The sequence below is a fragment of the Hippichthys cyanospilos genome, chromosome 11 (genome assembly GCF_059441005.1).
Source record: "Hippichthys cyanospilos isolate Australia breed blue-spotted pipefish chromosome 11, RoL_Hcya_1.0, whole genome shotgun sequence".
NCBI classification, from domain to species: domain Eukaryota; kingdom Metazoa; phylum Chordata; class Actinopteri; order Syngnathiformes; family Syngnathidae; genus Hippichthys; species Hippichthys cyanospilos.
Genome location: NC_142379.1, coordinates 8,728,524 through 8,743,039, shown reverse-complemented (window position 1 = coordinate 8,743,039; position 14,516 = coordinate 8,728,524). Strand labels below are relative to the sequence as shown.

Genomic DNA, 14,516 nt, shown 5'->3' with positions numbered 1-14,516 from the left:
AAAATAATAATTAAAATTATGAAAACCCATGTACAGGCAGACTAACATAGCTAGAACCTATGAAGCAGTTAGAACAAACATTGCAAGACATTTTACTTGTATATGGTGCTCAACAAACAGTTACTATGCATCGGACCACATTCTATAATTGTCTTCATTGGGGTTATGGACGAGTTGGATTCTTTCTCAGATGACTTTCGATGAGAATATAGCGCCCAAACATATAGGTCTATTGACAAAGTCACTCCGTTTGGATGAGATTCTGTGTATAAACAGAAGCAGGGTGTGTCAGAGAGATACAGATGTCAGAAATGTGTGAAATGTACTTGGAGGTTAAACCACAGTCATCTTGGCTCTTGATAAACACATTGAAATAATTTAAGTATGTGATACAGTGTTGACCGTAAGTTAACACATTGCTCGTAACTTGTCTTATAGCATTCCTTGAGCCTGCCTAATCTTTCGTGACTGCACTGTATGCTCTGTGAACCCATACACTGTGGTTGAAAACATTGACACCTTTCAACTGAGACACCACACACACTGACTGCAGAATACTGCCATTACTGTTATATCATGTAAAAGACAGTATTTCCTTTAGCACCTAACCAGAACACCTGATTCAAATGATTAGCTCAGAAGCAAGCTCTGAGGGAGCTTGAAATTTATCGTAATCATTTGAAGAAGGTGCGTTTGAAAAAATGCCTGATACCAGCCCTCGAGGACTGGACTTTGACATCTATGGATTAGAGAATTATTGTACTATAGAAACTGGATGGCATTGACATCGAGCCAGTAAACATCTTCCAGATTAAAATCATACAAACCCCTTAAAAACCCTGGAAGGTCTCATCTTGATTTTATAGTGAATCATAACAGGGTCAAATCATCACTGTGTGTTCCCTGTATGTTCAACAAAAGACATCTATCCATGAAGCAAATGTGGCCTGGCGTTCCAGTGTTGTACTGGTCTAAACCCTGGCCCGTAAAAGTGATGACGTACATCATCCAATGAACCACCAATTATGATGTACGTGTCGTCGCAAAGAGAGAGCGTCCTCTCCTTAACTTTCAATGCATTCGGGAATACAGACAGCGAAAGTGATCAACTGTCATGACAGCCAACATCAATCTAACATGTTAAATCTGCTTAAAACCAACCTTTGACATCAAAGACAGGCCTGCTCTACACAAAGCAAGCACCGTTCACCGATGACCAGTCAACATACCAACTTCCTTAAAAGCTCAAATTTGTTCCAAACTATGAATATTTGTAATAGTAAAAAATAAACATAAAAATTATAATAATTTTGAATTAAAATAGTATTTTAAATAAAACTTCAGTATTTTTATTCACCCTGTATTTTAAATAACTGCATTATGAAACAGGCACCCATCATATCTTGTAACGCCAGCTAAAATTCCAACTGGAGTTTTCTGTCGATCAGCCCTTATTCCAAGAAACTAATTCATCTTCCTCCATTACAGAATACCAGAGGGAAAGGATCAGGAAGTGGCCTATTTGTTCCAAAGCAGATTCCACAAATACCAGACTGTGAGGGTGAGTCCTGCTTCCCGTTGTTTTTGGTCAGCTAGTTAAGACAAGATGGCTTCTTTTAACGTGAACTTCCACCGATTCTCACGCTCTGCTCCAGCGGGCTTGCTATAACCAGGAATTATTAACTTGGATCCATTTACACATAGCAGGACACTTCTCTCCACGTGTTTGCAGCTCCTTTTCCTATGGTGGTCATGCGAAAACGGACGACTTACAGTATCCATGACAAAACTGGAATTGATTCTTTTTTTTTTTGTGAGTGGTTATGTTTCCATTGTCAAACGGCCTGTCATTGAAAGTACAATATCATATTCTGTAAATGGATAGGTTGGCCATCTGCAATTGTAATAACAACAACAGTATGGTAGCAAAAGGATAGGTACCATCCATCCATTTTCTACAGCCGCTTATCAGACAGCATTCATGAGGCAAGGATGATGGAATACAGAGACAAAACATTCTTTTTTCATTCAAGCAAAGCTTTTCTACTTCTCGTAATACCTGGTCACATAAAGAGAAAAAGTATTAGGATATGTTGGATGTCCTCTATTGTTGCACTTTTTTGTTATATTCCTTGTGATGGTTGAAAAGATCTGCATAAATTTGGATCCAGCGATCCTTAAATAATGGATTCAATGCATGAAAGATTAGGTAAGGCTACACGTTTTTGGTCTCCAAGATATACAAAGATGTAATATGGACAAATAACATCTTTCTTCAAATGTTCGTGTAATACGAACATGCAATAATTTAGTTGATCTTCTTTTCTTTGGATTTTTTTCCCTAAATTTTGTGCTGTCGTGTTTCTAAAGTGGAAACGTCATCAAAATGTATACTTTTTTTTAATGGCACATGGATTGATTCACTAGCTAACTCTGTGGTGTGCCACGGATTATGATCAGCAATACAACTCAGCAACATACAACAAAAGAGAAGGAAATTTCACATCAACAGGATACCAACCCAAAGTAGCAAATCCACCCATCCCCAAACTGACAATTGATATTCAAACTTGTTATGTCAGAGGAGAAGGAGCGCCTCCTCTTCTTCGCTGAAATCAACCCTGTAGTTTGAACCTCATACACACAGGGTGGTGCAATATTTCATGTTTGCGCTTACCATCTATACTTTGAATGTTTGCCATGCGTTAACACAGCACAACTAATTTAAAGTGGCCAGTCAAGGCGTCACCATTTATATCCTTCATCTTTGGAAAATGGATTGGCTAAAAATTACTGCTTATCAGAGATGAAATTATCAGTTAATAGCTTAAACATCAAATCAGATTTGATTTTGACAAAATTGCAAAGAGATGTGGCGAAGTGGGCGAAGGAAGAACTATTTTGATGAGTATCTAAAAGGAGTACTAAATGTCCAAATATCATTACTGTATTTCTACAGTATTTTAAATGAAGACATTTAGTCTAATCAGTTAAAAAGTGTTTTGTTTAGTTGTTTTTTTTCCCCCAGTATTATTTCCAGAGACATTCCAGCAGTTATTTTTGGATATCCTGTCAACGCTAACCATTGTTGAAATAACAGATGTATATCCTGTGTTCCATCATTGAAATATTGATTTAATCTTTGCAATAGTATGTTTTTTTTTTTTGTAAGAATCCTGGCCCACTTAGTTTCATACAAAAAATGAAGTTTACGACATTCCTTTGATTTGACTGCTTGTGACACAACTATTGATGGATCAAAAGGAAAAGTCTTCTATTTACTTATCACGCATGCCAGCAGTACCAGATAAGCTATTCATTGATCATTTCCTTGATTCAAAAACTAGTGCGTATGTGTGTCCATCTTAAGCAAAATGTATTAGTGTTGTTATTGAGCCAACTCTTGAAGAAAAAAAAATCAGCGCAATAAGGCTGAAGTTGAACATATAATCTAACTCAAACTGACATAGAAAGGCAGTTAGAATGCAACTTTCAAACTGCAAAAGCTGCAATTAAATAAGAACCTGATTAATTGCAATTGGACGGTCGGCTTTGATGTCTACTAATAGGTTAGAGGAGATTTAGAAGATTCATAAAGTTTCTTAAAATGGCACTGAATTTAGGTAGCAATTTTACACCGGTGCTCTAATGTCAATTGCAAAAAGCAAAAAAAAAAAAAAAAAAAAGCTTGCAGAAACTTTCATTTCAGGCATCGTTTAGACGCTAAACGATGCCTAAAATGAAATGGAGGAAAAATAAGTGGAAAGTGATTTTTGGGCCGGCATGTTATTTGTTGTGTGTTTTTCAAATGATGCACCATCTGTAACCCGTGACGCTGGGAGAAAATGCAGGTTACAAAAATTAGATGTTACGGCTCCAGCTGGCAGACAATATGGGGGCTCAACAGGCCTTTTGTTATTTACAAAAACATTGGCTACAAAAACCTTCCTACAAAAAAGCCTTCCCCTGAGGCACACATAGCTGCTGACACCTCCAGATGGCACCACGTTATGAGGCAAAAATGCCATCAACATAGAACACATAAATACGTTGGAGATATGTAAAATTAAAAGCAGCTCACATGTTTGACTTCCCTTCGAAGCTCCTCTGTGTTCCTCAGCCAACAGCGGCTCAGCTCGCTCAACTCCAGGATTGGCTGCACTTTCAGTCGCACGGTGTCGCCAGACTGGCGGATCATTTCCACTATTTCATCCCGGCTCTTGTTCTCTACGTTGCGTCCGTTTATCTCCACCAGTCTGTCTCCTGGCACCAAACCAAGCGCCAGATCTTTTGTCCCTGCACCAGGTTCAGCAAAGTGAACCACCCGCCGGTATACTCCTCCATCGGGGCTGCGATCCAGCATGGTAGTGCGACGCAAAGAAAATCCAAAATCGCCCGTGTTGCGACGTTGGAGTAGCAGCTCGCGTGTCTCGGGTGCCGTCGGGGCAACTACGGCCGGCAGCTGCAGTTGAGCGGGGAAGGTTTTGTCAACCAATTCCGGGATGGAAAACTGTTTGACAGCGGGTTTTGCAGTCTGATGGTTGACGCTGTGTTTGCGCAACATGTTGAAGACTTTGCTCTCCACTTGTGGAGAATCAGAGTTCTGTCCTGAAGGCGTGGAGCATTCTGAAGAGCTCTCTTCCTTGCTTCTTTGGGAGAAGGAAAAGCGCTTCATCATTTGACCCATCTGTGAGGAGTTCTGCCTTGCCAGGGAGCCGAAGTGAGCCACACGATCTCGTACGGAGTTGCGATGGTCCTGTCCTCCGCCCTCGCCCTTCAGGTCATCAGTGGAGCTAGCAGCGCTCAATTGCTCGTCCAGAACCATACTGCTTCTGTTGCTCAAGCCATCGGATTCAATGTCAGTCAGCGTGAGCTCCGAGGTGCTCGCCACTTTGATCGGAATTGGGTTGGAGATCTCCAGTTTGTTCTTGGACTCACGCTTTGCCTCTCTCTTCAAGTTGAAGAAACCTCGCCGCATGCTCATCTCCTCCAAACTTCGCAACTCTGCTGCAGACATTCTCTCCTTTTTGTCCTTCTTTTCTTTCCTTCCCGAATCCCTCTCTTTATCCTTTTTCATTAGGTTGAACATGTTGACAGTCTGTAAGCCAAGTTCCCCGCCAACGTGGCTCTGTTTTCTTTTGCGAGGAAGAAGACTTCACTATCTGATATTTTTATGCAGCTGGAACAAGTCCCCTGAAGAAAAACAGAGGGGAAGACAATTTTTTTTAACGGTGACAATTTTCATTTGTATCAGTTCCTGAGGAATAAACGAGAATAATATATGCAAATGTAAGAACGATACCCAAAATCCACAATTCAAAAACACAGTTTTTGATTTGGTTAAGTAAACGCTGTCAGGAATATCAACAAAGGCACTCTTAAAAGTGTCACATTGTGACAGTCGGAGGTTAAAAGTAGGTGAGATTCCATCTCCAAAACTAGAAACATTACTAGTTCCGACATGCTTTTCACCTACAGCCTATATTGTACATTATGTGATGCTGTACCTCTCCGGGCACTCCGGCTCCCTCCCACATTCCAAAAAACATGCATGATAGGTATACTGGACACTCAAAATTGTCCCTAGATGCTTGTTTGTCTTTGTGTGCCCAGCAATTGGCTGACAACCAGCTGGGATAGGCACCAGTAGGCCAGCAGCCCTAGTGAGGATAAGCGGCTATAGAAACTGGCTGGAGGGACATAAATGCAACTATGATGATGTTTTCAGTTGACAGCAAGTAGGAAAGTTTACTTACGGTAATTTGTACTGAACAAATATGAAACAGAATGCTCTGAAAAGGGCTACATTGAACATAATATTGCAAAGCGCATTTTTAGGTTGATTCACAACAAATGAATGAAAAGAATAAAAGTGTTAAAAACGTGGTTACGTTTTTTTTTTGTTTTTTGTTTTTTTTTACTATCCAGTAGCCAGTACAGAAACTGATTCAAATCTATCGCCTTTGCAACACTGAAATCACACTTGATCTTTTAATCTGATAATGAAATTCAAAAAAAGAATCAGGAAAACACCGACCCTCTTTATTAAAAGCAGACCTTCAACATGTAAGTGGCCTTGTATATGCCCTTGGGGGGAGCCTTTCCAGTACCAAAACACATTCTTGCCTCTACTTTCGTCTGGGCATAAGAGAAAAAGAAATCCGGTTGAGATTGTTTTTCCAGATACACAGTCATCCTGTCACATACCAACCATTCGTGACAAAAGCACAACACACACGGACACACAACAGAGGATCGGAATTACAAATATTCATAATGACAGCATCCGTATTCCTAATATTTGATTAATCCCAGCTCATTCCTCGGTTAACCGAGGTTTACCATTACAATATTGCTTTTAGGGAAATTTTACAACACCGAGCTTTGAGGAAAAAAAAAAAACATTTGAATAATTTACTCCACCCAAGTTAGCAATGCATAATACAATTAGGGCAAGAGTCTCTCTTTAATAAGCACGACATTAAACCCAGCGCCTGCTGTTCGTTAAGCTCCTGCTTATTTAGCTACTTAATGAGCTGCGGGCAAAAAGGATGCCAACACCTGGCACACACAAGTACCGAAAAGCGACAAGGTTTCACAAGCACTGTATGTGCCATGTCCAACCTGGAACAAAAAGACTGACAGCGCTATGTTAGGTGTAGCTTTTCGGCTAGGTTAGCTAGCTGAGCTACTGTAGGTAGACTACAGTTGAAGCAAAATTATGTCATTTGTTTCATTTCATCGCAAACCAAAAAGGTCCACAAGCCAAAGCCAGTAGCCGAGCAACGATTTAGTTGAACTTTTGATGGCTAAAATCCAATTGCCTACAAGCGTAATTGATCTGAGTCAGAAGCCTTAGTTTCTGTCCTCATTTTTTTGTCAAGAAAATCCTGGAACGCATTGAAATGTCGTGAACATGATCCAGCGCGCCTGACAAAACGCCTGACTCCACACTACTGCCGAGCGAGGTATATGCTCCCTACGCGTAATTCGTGAAGATCAAAGGCAGAATACTTACCGTTGTCTTCATCAAACCGAGCAGCACTGGTAACACGGTTCCAGGGTGCAGCTCCGAAGGCAGCCTGGTTTGTAGCTAACGTCTTCCCATCTGTGGCTGCTCCCACTTGCACCAGCCTCTGCGGCCGACGGGCGACATCTGCTGGAGACTTGATGCCATAACACCCACATACTACGTACAGTACTGTAAATTTCGTATCAAACCAACAAACACAATTCAAAATATAACAAAATATCACTCAATGTGTGTTATCTAATACAATATATAAACCACATTCACTCCAATAGAGAACTGCACATCTGTTTTTGCTCAACAGGTTTTTTTTCTAACATAATAGAAAGTGTACAAAAAGACCACTTTAAAGACAATATTTATATTTAAAACACTATACATTTATGTGCCACGGCAAAACGACATCGCGTTACGTCATTCGTGCAAGGGAGGAACGTCCCCCAGCTCTCAATTAACATAGCGGTAACGTGACTCTTCACCTGTGTGGAAAAAAACAAAACAAAAGTGTTCCTAAGGGGTGTCATAATGTATCTCACATATCACAAGGAAACAACCCGCTCGCTATCTGGTCAACTGCAGAGAAATAATCGTCACATGGTGGGTACAGATTATATCATTATTAACCATCTTTTACATGACAAGGCCAATTTTCGTAAAGACAACTATTTGTGGTCATTATTAGGCGTCAATAATTCCTAATAGTTCTTATAATAATAATTAGTCATAGTAGTAGTAGTAGGAGGAGGAGGAGGAGGAGATGCAGTTGTTGTTGTTATTGTTGTTGTAATTGTTGTTGTTGTGTGCTATATTCAGTGTATATGGTACTATTACAAATGTTATTTTAGACCAGAGTTTGGTAAATTATAGCCCAGGGACCACATGAAGTCAAAGTAAAACATGAGCCTATGGTTTGCTTTTATTTTGAAGGTTTTGCTCTTCCTTTGATGTGCCTGTATGGACACAAGTAAGCACAAGCGAGCTGATGTTTTCACTGTATTGAGGAACATTTCCAGTCACTCTAGTAACTACTTTGGAAAATAAAAACAAGAGAAGAGCAAAATTGACAATAATTTTGACAATAATTTGCTATACTTTTTATTTTCTGCATTGTGAAAGAATGAAAGCCAAGATTTGATCTGATGAAACTTAAATATTGGGTGCATTATAAGTCATCACTGTATCATTGTAGTGCACTGTCAATAATATTATAATCAATGCAACATGTTTATACTGTATAGTATTTGAGAGTCTGCATGAGTAAGGTCGACTTATATGAGCCGGCGGCTGGTGCAAAAAAATATATATATATTATAATACTGTAAAATTAACACGGGAATTCTAAAGACCAGTTCTCTTCAGTCTGTCTTCTAGTCTTATTTTTTGTTTTTTTTACATTTTTGGCTCCTTTTGTGGCACTGCCTTTGACTCCGGTTACACATATGTTTTGTCTGCATGTAAATTAGCTAAAGGCAAATTAATCCTTCATGAGTAAGTTTGGTTTTCCTAATAGGTGGACCTGGCTGATGGCGAATCAGGACAACATAGGACCACTCGCTCAGATTCCAGTGTACTACATTGGAATGCCGCCTGGTGGAAATGCAGTATATCCCACTCCAACCGAGAATGCAGGAGTACCTCCTCCATCATACCCACCACCGCCTGCTGCCATGCATATGCCCTCACCTAGACCAGCTTTAGGCTGCCCACCTGGACTAGAATACCTAACTCAGCTCAACCAGCTTCTTGTGCATCAGATGGTGCAAGTGGCCGAGATGATTATCGGTTGGGAGATGAACAATGTGTATGCAGTAAAGAATACCTTGGGACAGCAGGTTTTTGTGGCGACTGAGGACAATGATATCTTCACCATGCAGGCCTGCGGCCCAGCTCGTCCTTTTACCATTCACCTCCATGACAATTTAGGACAGGAAATTTTAACCTTGACACGCCCATTGAGGTGCACTTCATGCTGCTTCCCCTGCTGCCTGCAGGAGCTGGAGGTGCAGAGCCCCCCTGGAAATGCCATAGGCTACGTGGAACAGAACTGGCACCCTGTTTTGCCCAAATTCACCATCCTGAATGAAACAAGAACGCCCCAACTGAAGATCATTGGGCCATTCTGTGAATGTAACTGCATGTCCGATATCACCTTTGAGGTGACGTCTTTGGACGAGTCTGCTGTCGTGGGCCAGATTTGTAAACAATGGGGTGGCTTCATGCAAGAAGGTTTTACAGATGCAGATAACTTCATGGTTTCATTTCCATTGGACCTGGATGTCAAGATAAAGGCTGTGGTGCTGGGTGCCTGCTTCCTCATTGATTTCATGTTTTATGAGAATAAAGCACAGAACAATTGATTAAAGAAGTTCCAGCTTTTCGTCGTTTGCTAAAATGTCACATACAGTATCAGAAGTATCTGTGTCCAGAGTCATTTTCAGAGTCTTTTAGCCAAGTATCCCTTAACCAGTTCAAAGCATTTTTGGGTTTTCAAAAATGTACTGGATACTGGAGATGGGCAACAAATTGAGAAAAGAGAATTAATTAATTTTTAATCATAATTAAACCACTAATCAATCAGCTTTGATTGACCTATCGATGGATTTCATTAGTAGGGGGGTTCTCTTGCTTGAGCAAAGATTTATTTCAAAAATTGTTCCCACTCGTCCTTTCGTTGTCTTATCATGCATGTGCAAGATTTATTTATTTTTTTATTCCTTTGGATTTGGCATTAGTTTTTTCCCCTTCCAAAGTTTTTATTCACCCCCACTTGCGTAAATATTATTAAAGCGAGAAAGGCACCCCAAAACCAGATGACTGCAATTGCAAATTCTATTAACTGAAGTCAGGTTGATAGACTATTCTAATAACTAGTTGGTTGTTAATTATATGCCCTTCCTGGGTTGTTACCTTATCATGATGGAGGGGTTTGTGAAGCTAAGTTGGGGCTTTGTTCCCCTTGTAGGGTTACCCATGGCAAAATGATAATCGATGAGGAACCGCTGGGCATCCTATGATGTATAAAACACTTTGATCTTAATTTCGCTCGGCTGGAAAAGCTGCTCAGCAGACAGTCAGCACAGAAGGACATGAATCAACCCAACCTTTTTGTTTATTAAATTTGTTACAAATGAAAAATGAATTTACAAATCAAAAGAAAACAGTGGAAAATATGAAAATGCCAACTTTCATAACAAATCAAACTGACTTTGTGAAACCACTGACAAATTTGTCAAAATTGAACAATTACTGTATGTTTCAACTAAAAAGAAAAAAAAAACACTGGAAAGCAATAAAAAGAGAGTCAACCTCCAAAACTGACTGAATAACAGTGAAACCACTGACAAATCTACTTTGGATTATTTTGTTACTATAAAAGCTTCAAGCAGTTGGATATTTAGGCAAAATTTTGTAAACTTGTACTTGTTTTCCAGCAAAGATGGTATTTTGCAGCGTTATGAAACAGTACAATAATTATATGTTAACCTTGTATTTATAAACATTTGCAATAAGAAATGATAGTTGAGTCATCGCTTAGAAATGTGTGATTGCCTTTCGTGAAGCTCTACACAACAACTGAGGTGATGCTGATGTCACCGTCAATCTCCACTTCTGTAATCTGTTGCAGTTGAGTGAAACGGTGCCTGTAAGTATGAGCTTGCATTCCGTTGGCCACAATCCTGAAGGAGTGATTCTCACAGCAGATGGTCAGCTAAACGACAAGTGTTGTATCTGTCAGTCACACAGTAAAATGTCGATTTTCAAAGTACAGTGGACCCCCGTGTCACAGTGTCCCTGGCTTACGTCTTTTTCATGTTGCGATGTGGAATACTGAGTGTTTTCATCCCTTCTTTATGGTATTTTTCCGGTTGTGCGATGAAAACAACTGTCATGACCCCAGGGGCTTTGCTGTATTTGTGTTTTTTTTTTTTCTCCATCTGCAGGCGTTTTTAGGTAATTGCACTTATTTTCCGTTGCCGTCAATGCATCCGTGCAACGCGTCACTACAATGATGGTCTACTATTGGTCGTCGTCTCCTCAGGAACATGCTTATCAGCTATTGGTCGGCCTCACTCATTTCAAAATGGCAGAATGGTAAAGCTTTGTTTTATCGTGAGTGGTTACAAAACCGTAATAATAGTGCATTTTACTGCTTAATTCAAAGTTGAAAGGGTTAGCCATGGGTCCCAAGATTGCTAGTGATGTTAAAAAGAGAAGTAAGAAGATGACTTATACGGAAACGAAGCTGGAGATAATCAAAAACAACGAAGCTAGCCTAGCTTAGGCTACTCTTACTAGGGAATATGGGCATAACAAGCGCCACTAAAAAGGTAAATAAATCCTTTCTATATTTTTTATTTATAATGTTTTCTGATTGTATACATGTATATTATATATACGTAGCACTTACTATACTATTTTGGTACCAATTTTCGATATGTATGTACAATTTTGATGTTTTTACCTGGGGTTCTAAACGCATTAGCTTTTTAAAATAGGTTTGGATTGCCCGCCATACGATGAATTCACCTTACGAGCCCAACCGCGAACGTATTAATCTCGTAACACGGGAGACCACTGTATTTTCACGTCCTACCTTTCGATTAATTTATCAACGAAAAGGAACGTTTAAAGTATTGTACACATTTTTTTAACGATTGTGTCCCACTTGGTGTATTGTAATGATTTTGATCGAAAACCTATGGACGATGGTGTGACATACCGTGAAAGGCTGTCCCTTTTGAAAGGGCATGGTGCCACCGCGCTCCTCAGAGCCCCACTTCTCCCTCAGCTTGGTGTTTCGAACCACAACGTTCTCGTTGAAACGTGGATTATAATGTAGAGCAATGCCAGAAGGGTAGTTCAGATTGACATTGAATCTGAGAAGGAAAACAGGAAAAAAAAGCTCTTTTTTATTCTAAAGGGCAAAATCATAACAGTGTGAATGATCCAGGAAATATAAAAACCATGGACATGTATTTATGTATCTGTCTGTCAACCAACAAAACAAAGATTGGAAAATAGTATTTATGTCCATGTGTTGCAATTGTTTGCAGGATAAGGTGTGATCATACATTACTTTCAATTTCATTCTATCATTTCAGAATTTCATTTTCAGCTTTTACCCAAACAGATATAAAGCATTTAAAATGATGATTCCTAACCTTGTGGCACAAGGGTGAACAGTTCCTTGAATGGTAATGGTCCTTCCAGAATTAAATCCTCCACTGATGAACGTCTTGTATGGAACGGTCTACAAACATATAGATAAAACAATTACAAGCTTATTGGAGGCTTGTTTCATCATCATTATTTAAAGTGCTTATGTGAGGTGATTTCAGTAAACGGTAGACCTAAAAATATGTCTTCTCGTCTGAAGAAAACTAAAAGTATGCAATAATTTCACCTAAACACTGTGTGTGACCAGTTAAGGGTGTCCCCAACCTACTGTCTGAAGCCAGCTGGGATAGGCACCAGCAAGCCTCCGACCCTTGGATAAGCGGCTCTAGAAAATGGATGGATGGCAGTAGATGGATGCAGCTCTGCAGAATATTTTTGAAAAGTAGTTTTAACACACTCACATAGACGGCGGGAGCAAATCCTGGTTGCGAGGGGAATCCTGGTTGCGAGGGGAATCCCGGTTGAGAGGGGAATCCAGGATGCGGGGGAAATCCTGGACAAGGTGGGAATCCTGACTGATTCGGATACATCCCATGCGAGGGAAAACCAGGTTGAGGAGGAAAACCGGGCTGAGCAGGAAATGCTGGTTGTCCAGGGAACTAAGAGCCAAAGGTTAGTAGTTCGACTTAAAACTGGGTTCATAAATTTACAATTTTTCATCATGTAGATAATTAGTTTGTTACCATGGAGTTGGTAAAGGTAATGGAAGAAACGTTGACTTTCCCACCGATCGAGATGGTATCCACTTGGTAAAATGGAATACGATGTTTATACTCCATTAAATGAGCACCATTGATGTTCAGCTATAGATGAAAAATATGGAATTATAAAGTAATTTGCACAGTGGGGACAGATTTGCCAACTGTGATCAATGTATTGGACCTGGTAGGAGTCTCTGGTGACTGTAATGAGCAAGTTGAAGGCAGAGCCAGCGGGTAAAGGTGAGTTTTGCTTCCTCTCTTCTGTACCCCAACGACCATGCTGGAAGGTATTAGTAACAACATAGCTGGGGTGACTGTCATATCGTGGGTTAAAATGAAGCGCAATGTCTGCATTGGTCTTGGAGCCACACTGCAAATTCACATGAAATCTGAAAAGAAAAACAAAAAAAAATAAACAGCTGTAAATAGTTGACAAATGGACACACCGTGTTCTACTACAACTAAAACTGTGTTTTTAAAAGTGAAAATGCAAATGTCAACAAATAAGTGGTTTAACCTGTCAGCTCCTGGTTGGACCCATCCACTGATGGCGATGGCTTTGCCCTCCTGTAGTCCGCCGTGGATGGAACCAGTGAAGGGAATTGTCTACAAAGAGAAAAACTTCTTGATTGGAAAAGAAATGGAAAAATGGAAATGAAAAAGAAAACCATGCTCTACAGTGCAATGGATCATTTCCTTAATACATTGCCAAGGTATCAAATCAAAGCAAATCCTCGTAATCTGGTGACTGACTCAATTTTAAAAATCTGATTGGACGAATAACTGGTTATTAAACAGTTATTGTAATATACTTTATTGCAACGTATAATTTTCTCTAATCATTCAACGGAATAATGGATAGAATAGTCGATATAAAAAATATTCAACGGTGACAGCTAGGGAAACAATTATCAAAAATCAACTGGTAATCCTAATCGATTATTTTTTTTGTATCCCTAAAAGTCACGATTGTGATTCTGTTTTTTTTTCCCAAGTTCCTCCTCAATGTTTTTTTTTTTTTTACAAACAAGCAACTAATTTATATTTATTGCAATAAACAATATCAAATATTGCATGGCATGCCTCTTTTTCCATCAAATAGACTTTTTTTTTATTCCTGTCGTATCCATTTTGTCGAACAAAATGACCTGCTTAAGGTCGGTGACTTTTGAAACTGCGTAATTGTGTTATCGTCCGTTTCTAGCGTACCCCCAGTTTCACTTCAAAAAGCACTGTCATCACAAGTCAAACTATGAGACGATGGCACACAATGACAACAAAAGGAATATGAAATGGAATGTTAAAATACTCAAATTTCGAGCGTCAAAAAAACATTTCGAAAGTAACGGGAAAAAAATCGAGAGTTCTCCCTGCAGTGAAGAAAAAAATAGGAAAACCAAGGAAAAAAATAATCACACACATACACACACAAAAGAAGACTTCTCTTACCGGATTATAAAAAGGCGTTTGTTGAGGGAATGCCATCGTTCAAGAACGCTATCGAGCAGGGACGGCGTTTTTTGGAAGTGAAGTTGAAGGACGTTCAGTAGAGTTTTCAATTCCGCTAGAAGGTTTCGATTTTGTGATAAGGGGGCGGGGCTCAACCA

General features: G+C 39.7%; 2 protein-coding genes and 1 pseudogene across 3 annotated transcripts in view; 1 reads left to right on the top strand and 2 right to left on the bottom strand.

Annotated features, from left to right (window-relative positions):
* The window catches only part of myo18ab (myosin XVIIIA b), a 54,877-nt gene extending 47,772 nt beyond the window's left edge, over positions 1–7,105 (bottom strand). For both annotated transcript variants that reach the window (XM_088426888.1, XM_088426889.1), the window contains exons 1-2: positions 7,019–7,105; positions 4,082–5,193 (exon numbers count right to left, since the gene is read on the bottom strand). In XM_088426888.1, the coding sequence (XP_088283014.1) occupies positions 4,082–5,089 (1,008 nt within the window). In that variant the 5' untranslated portion in view covers positions 5,090–5,193; positions 7,019–7,105. The remainder of the gene's footprint in view (positions 1–4,081; positions 5,194–7,018) is intronic.
* A 1,592-nt stretch (positions 7,106–8,697) lies between these two features.
* On the top strand, positions 8,698–9,387 carry LOC148415743 (phospholipid scramblase 1 pseudogene; annotated as a pseudogene).
* Positions 9,388–10,121: 734 nt separating this feature from the next.
* On the bottom strand, positions 10,122–14,511 carry LOC148415742 (galectin-9-like). Its single transcript, XM_088427309.1, has 8 exons — positions 14,359–14,511; positions 13,427–13,515; positions 13,091–13,298; positions 12,892–13,011; positions 12,610–12,807; positions 12,193–12,281; positions 11,751–11,907; positions 10,122–10,739 (listed from the first exon to the last, which is right to left on the bottom strand). Exons 1-8 carry the CDS (start codon positions 14,392–14,394, stop codon positions 10,593–10,595), a joined length of 1,044 nt encoding a protein of 347 aa, XP_088283435.1. The 5' UTR covers positions 14,395–14,511; the 3' UTR covers positions 10,122–10,592.
* Positions 14,512–14,516: the final 5 nt, after the last annotated feature.

Excerpts from the sequence above, each read along its gene's own strand:
- LOC148415742 (XM_088427309.1), bottom strand. The coding sequence starts at position 14,394 with ATGGCATTCCCTCAACAAACGCCTTTTTATAATCCG. Across the intron at positions 13,516-14,358 it reads AAACGCCTTTTTATAATCCG|ACAATTCCCTTCACTGGTTC; the intron begins GTAAGAGAAGTC and ends TTCTCTTTGTAG. Across the intron at positions 12,808-12,891 it reads TTACCTTTACCAACTCCATG|TTCCCTGGACAACCAGCATT; the intron begins GTAACAAACTAA and ends TTTGGCTCTTAG.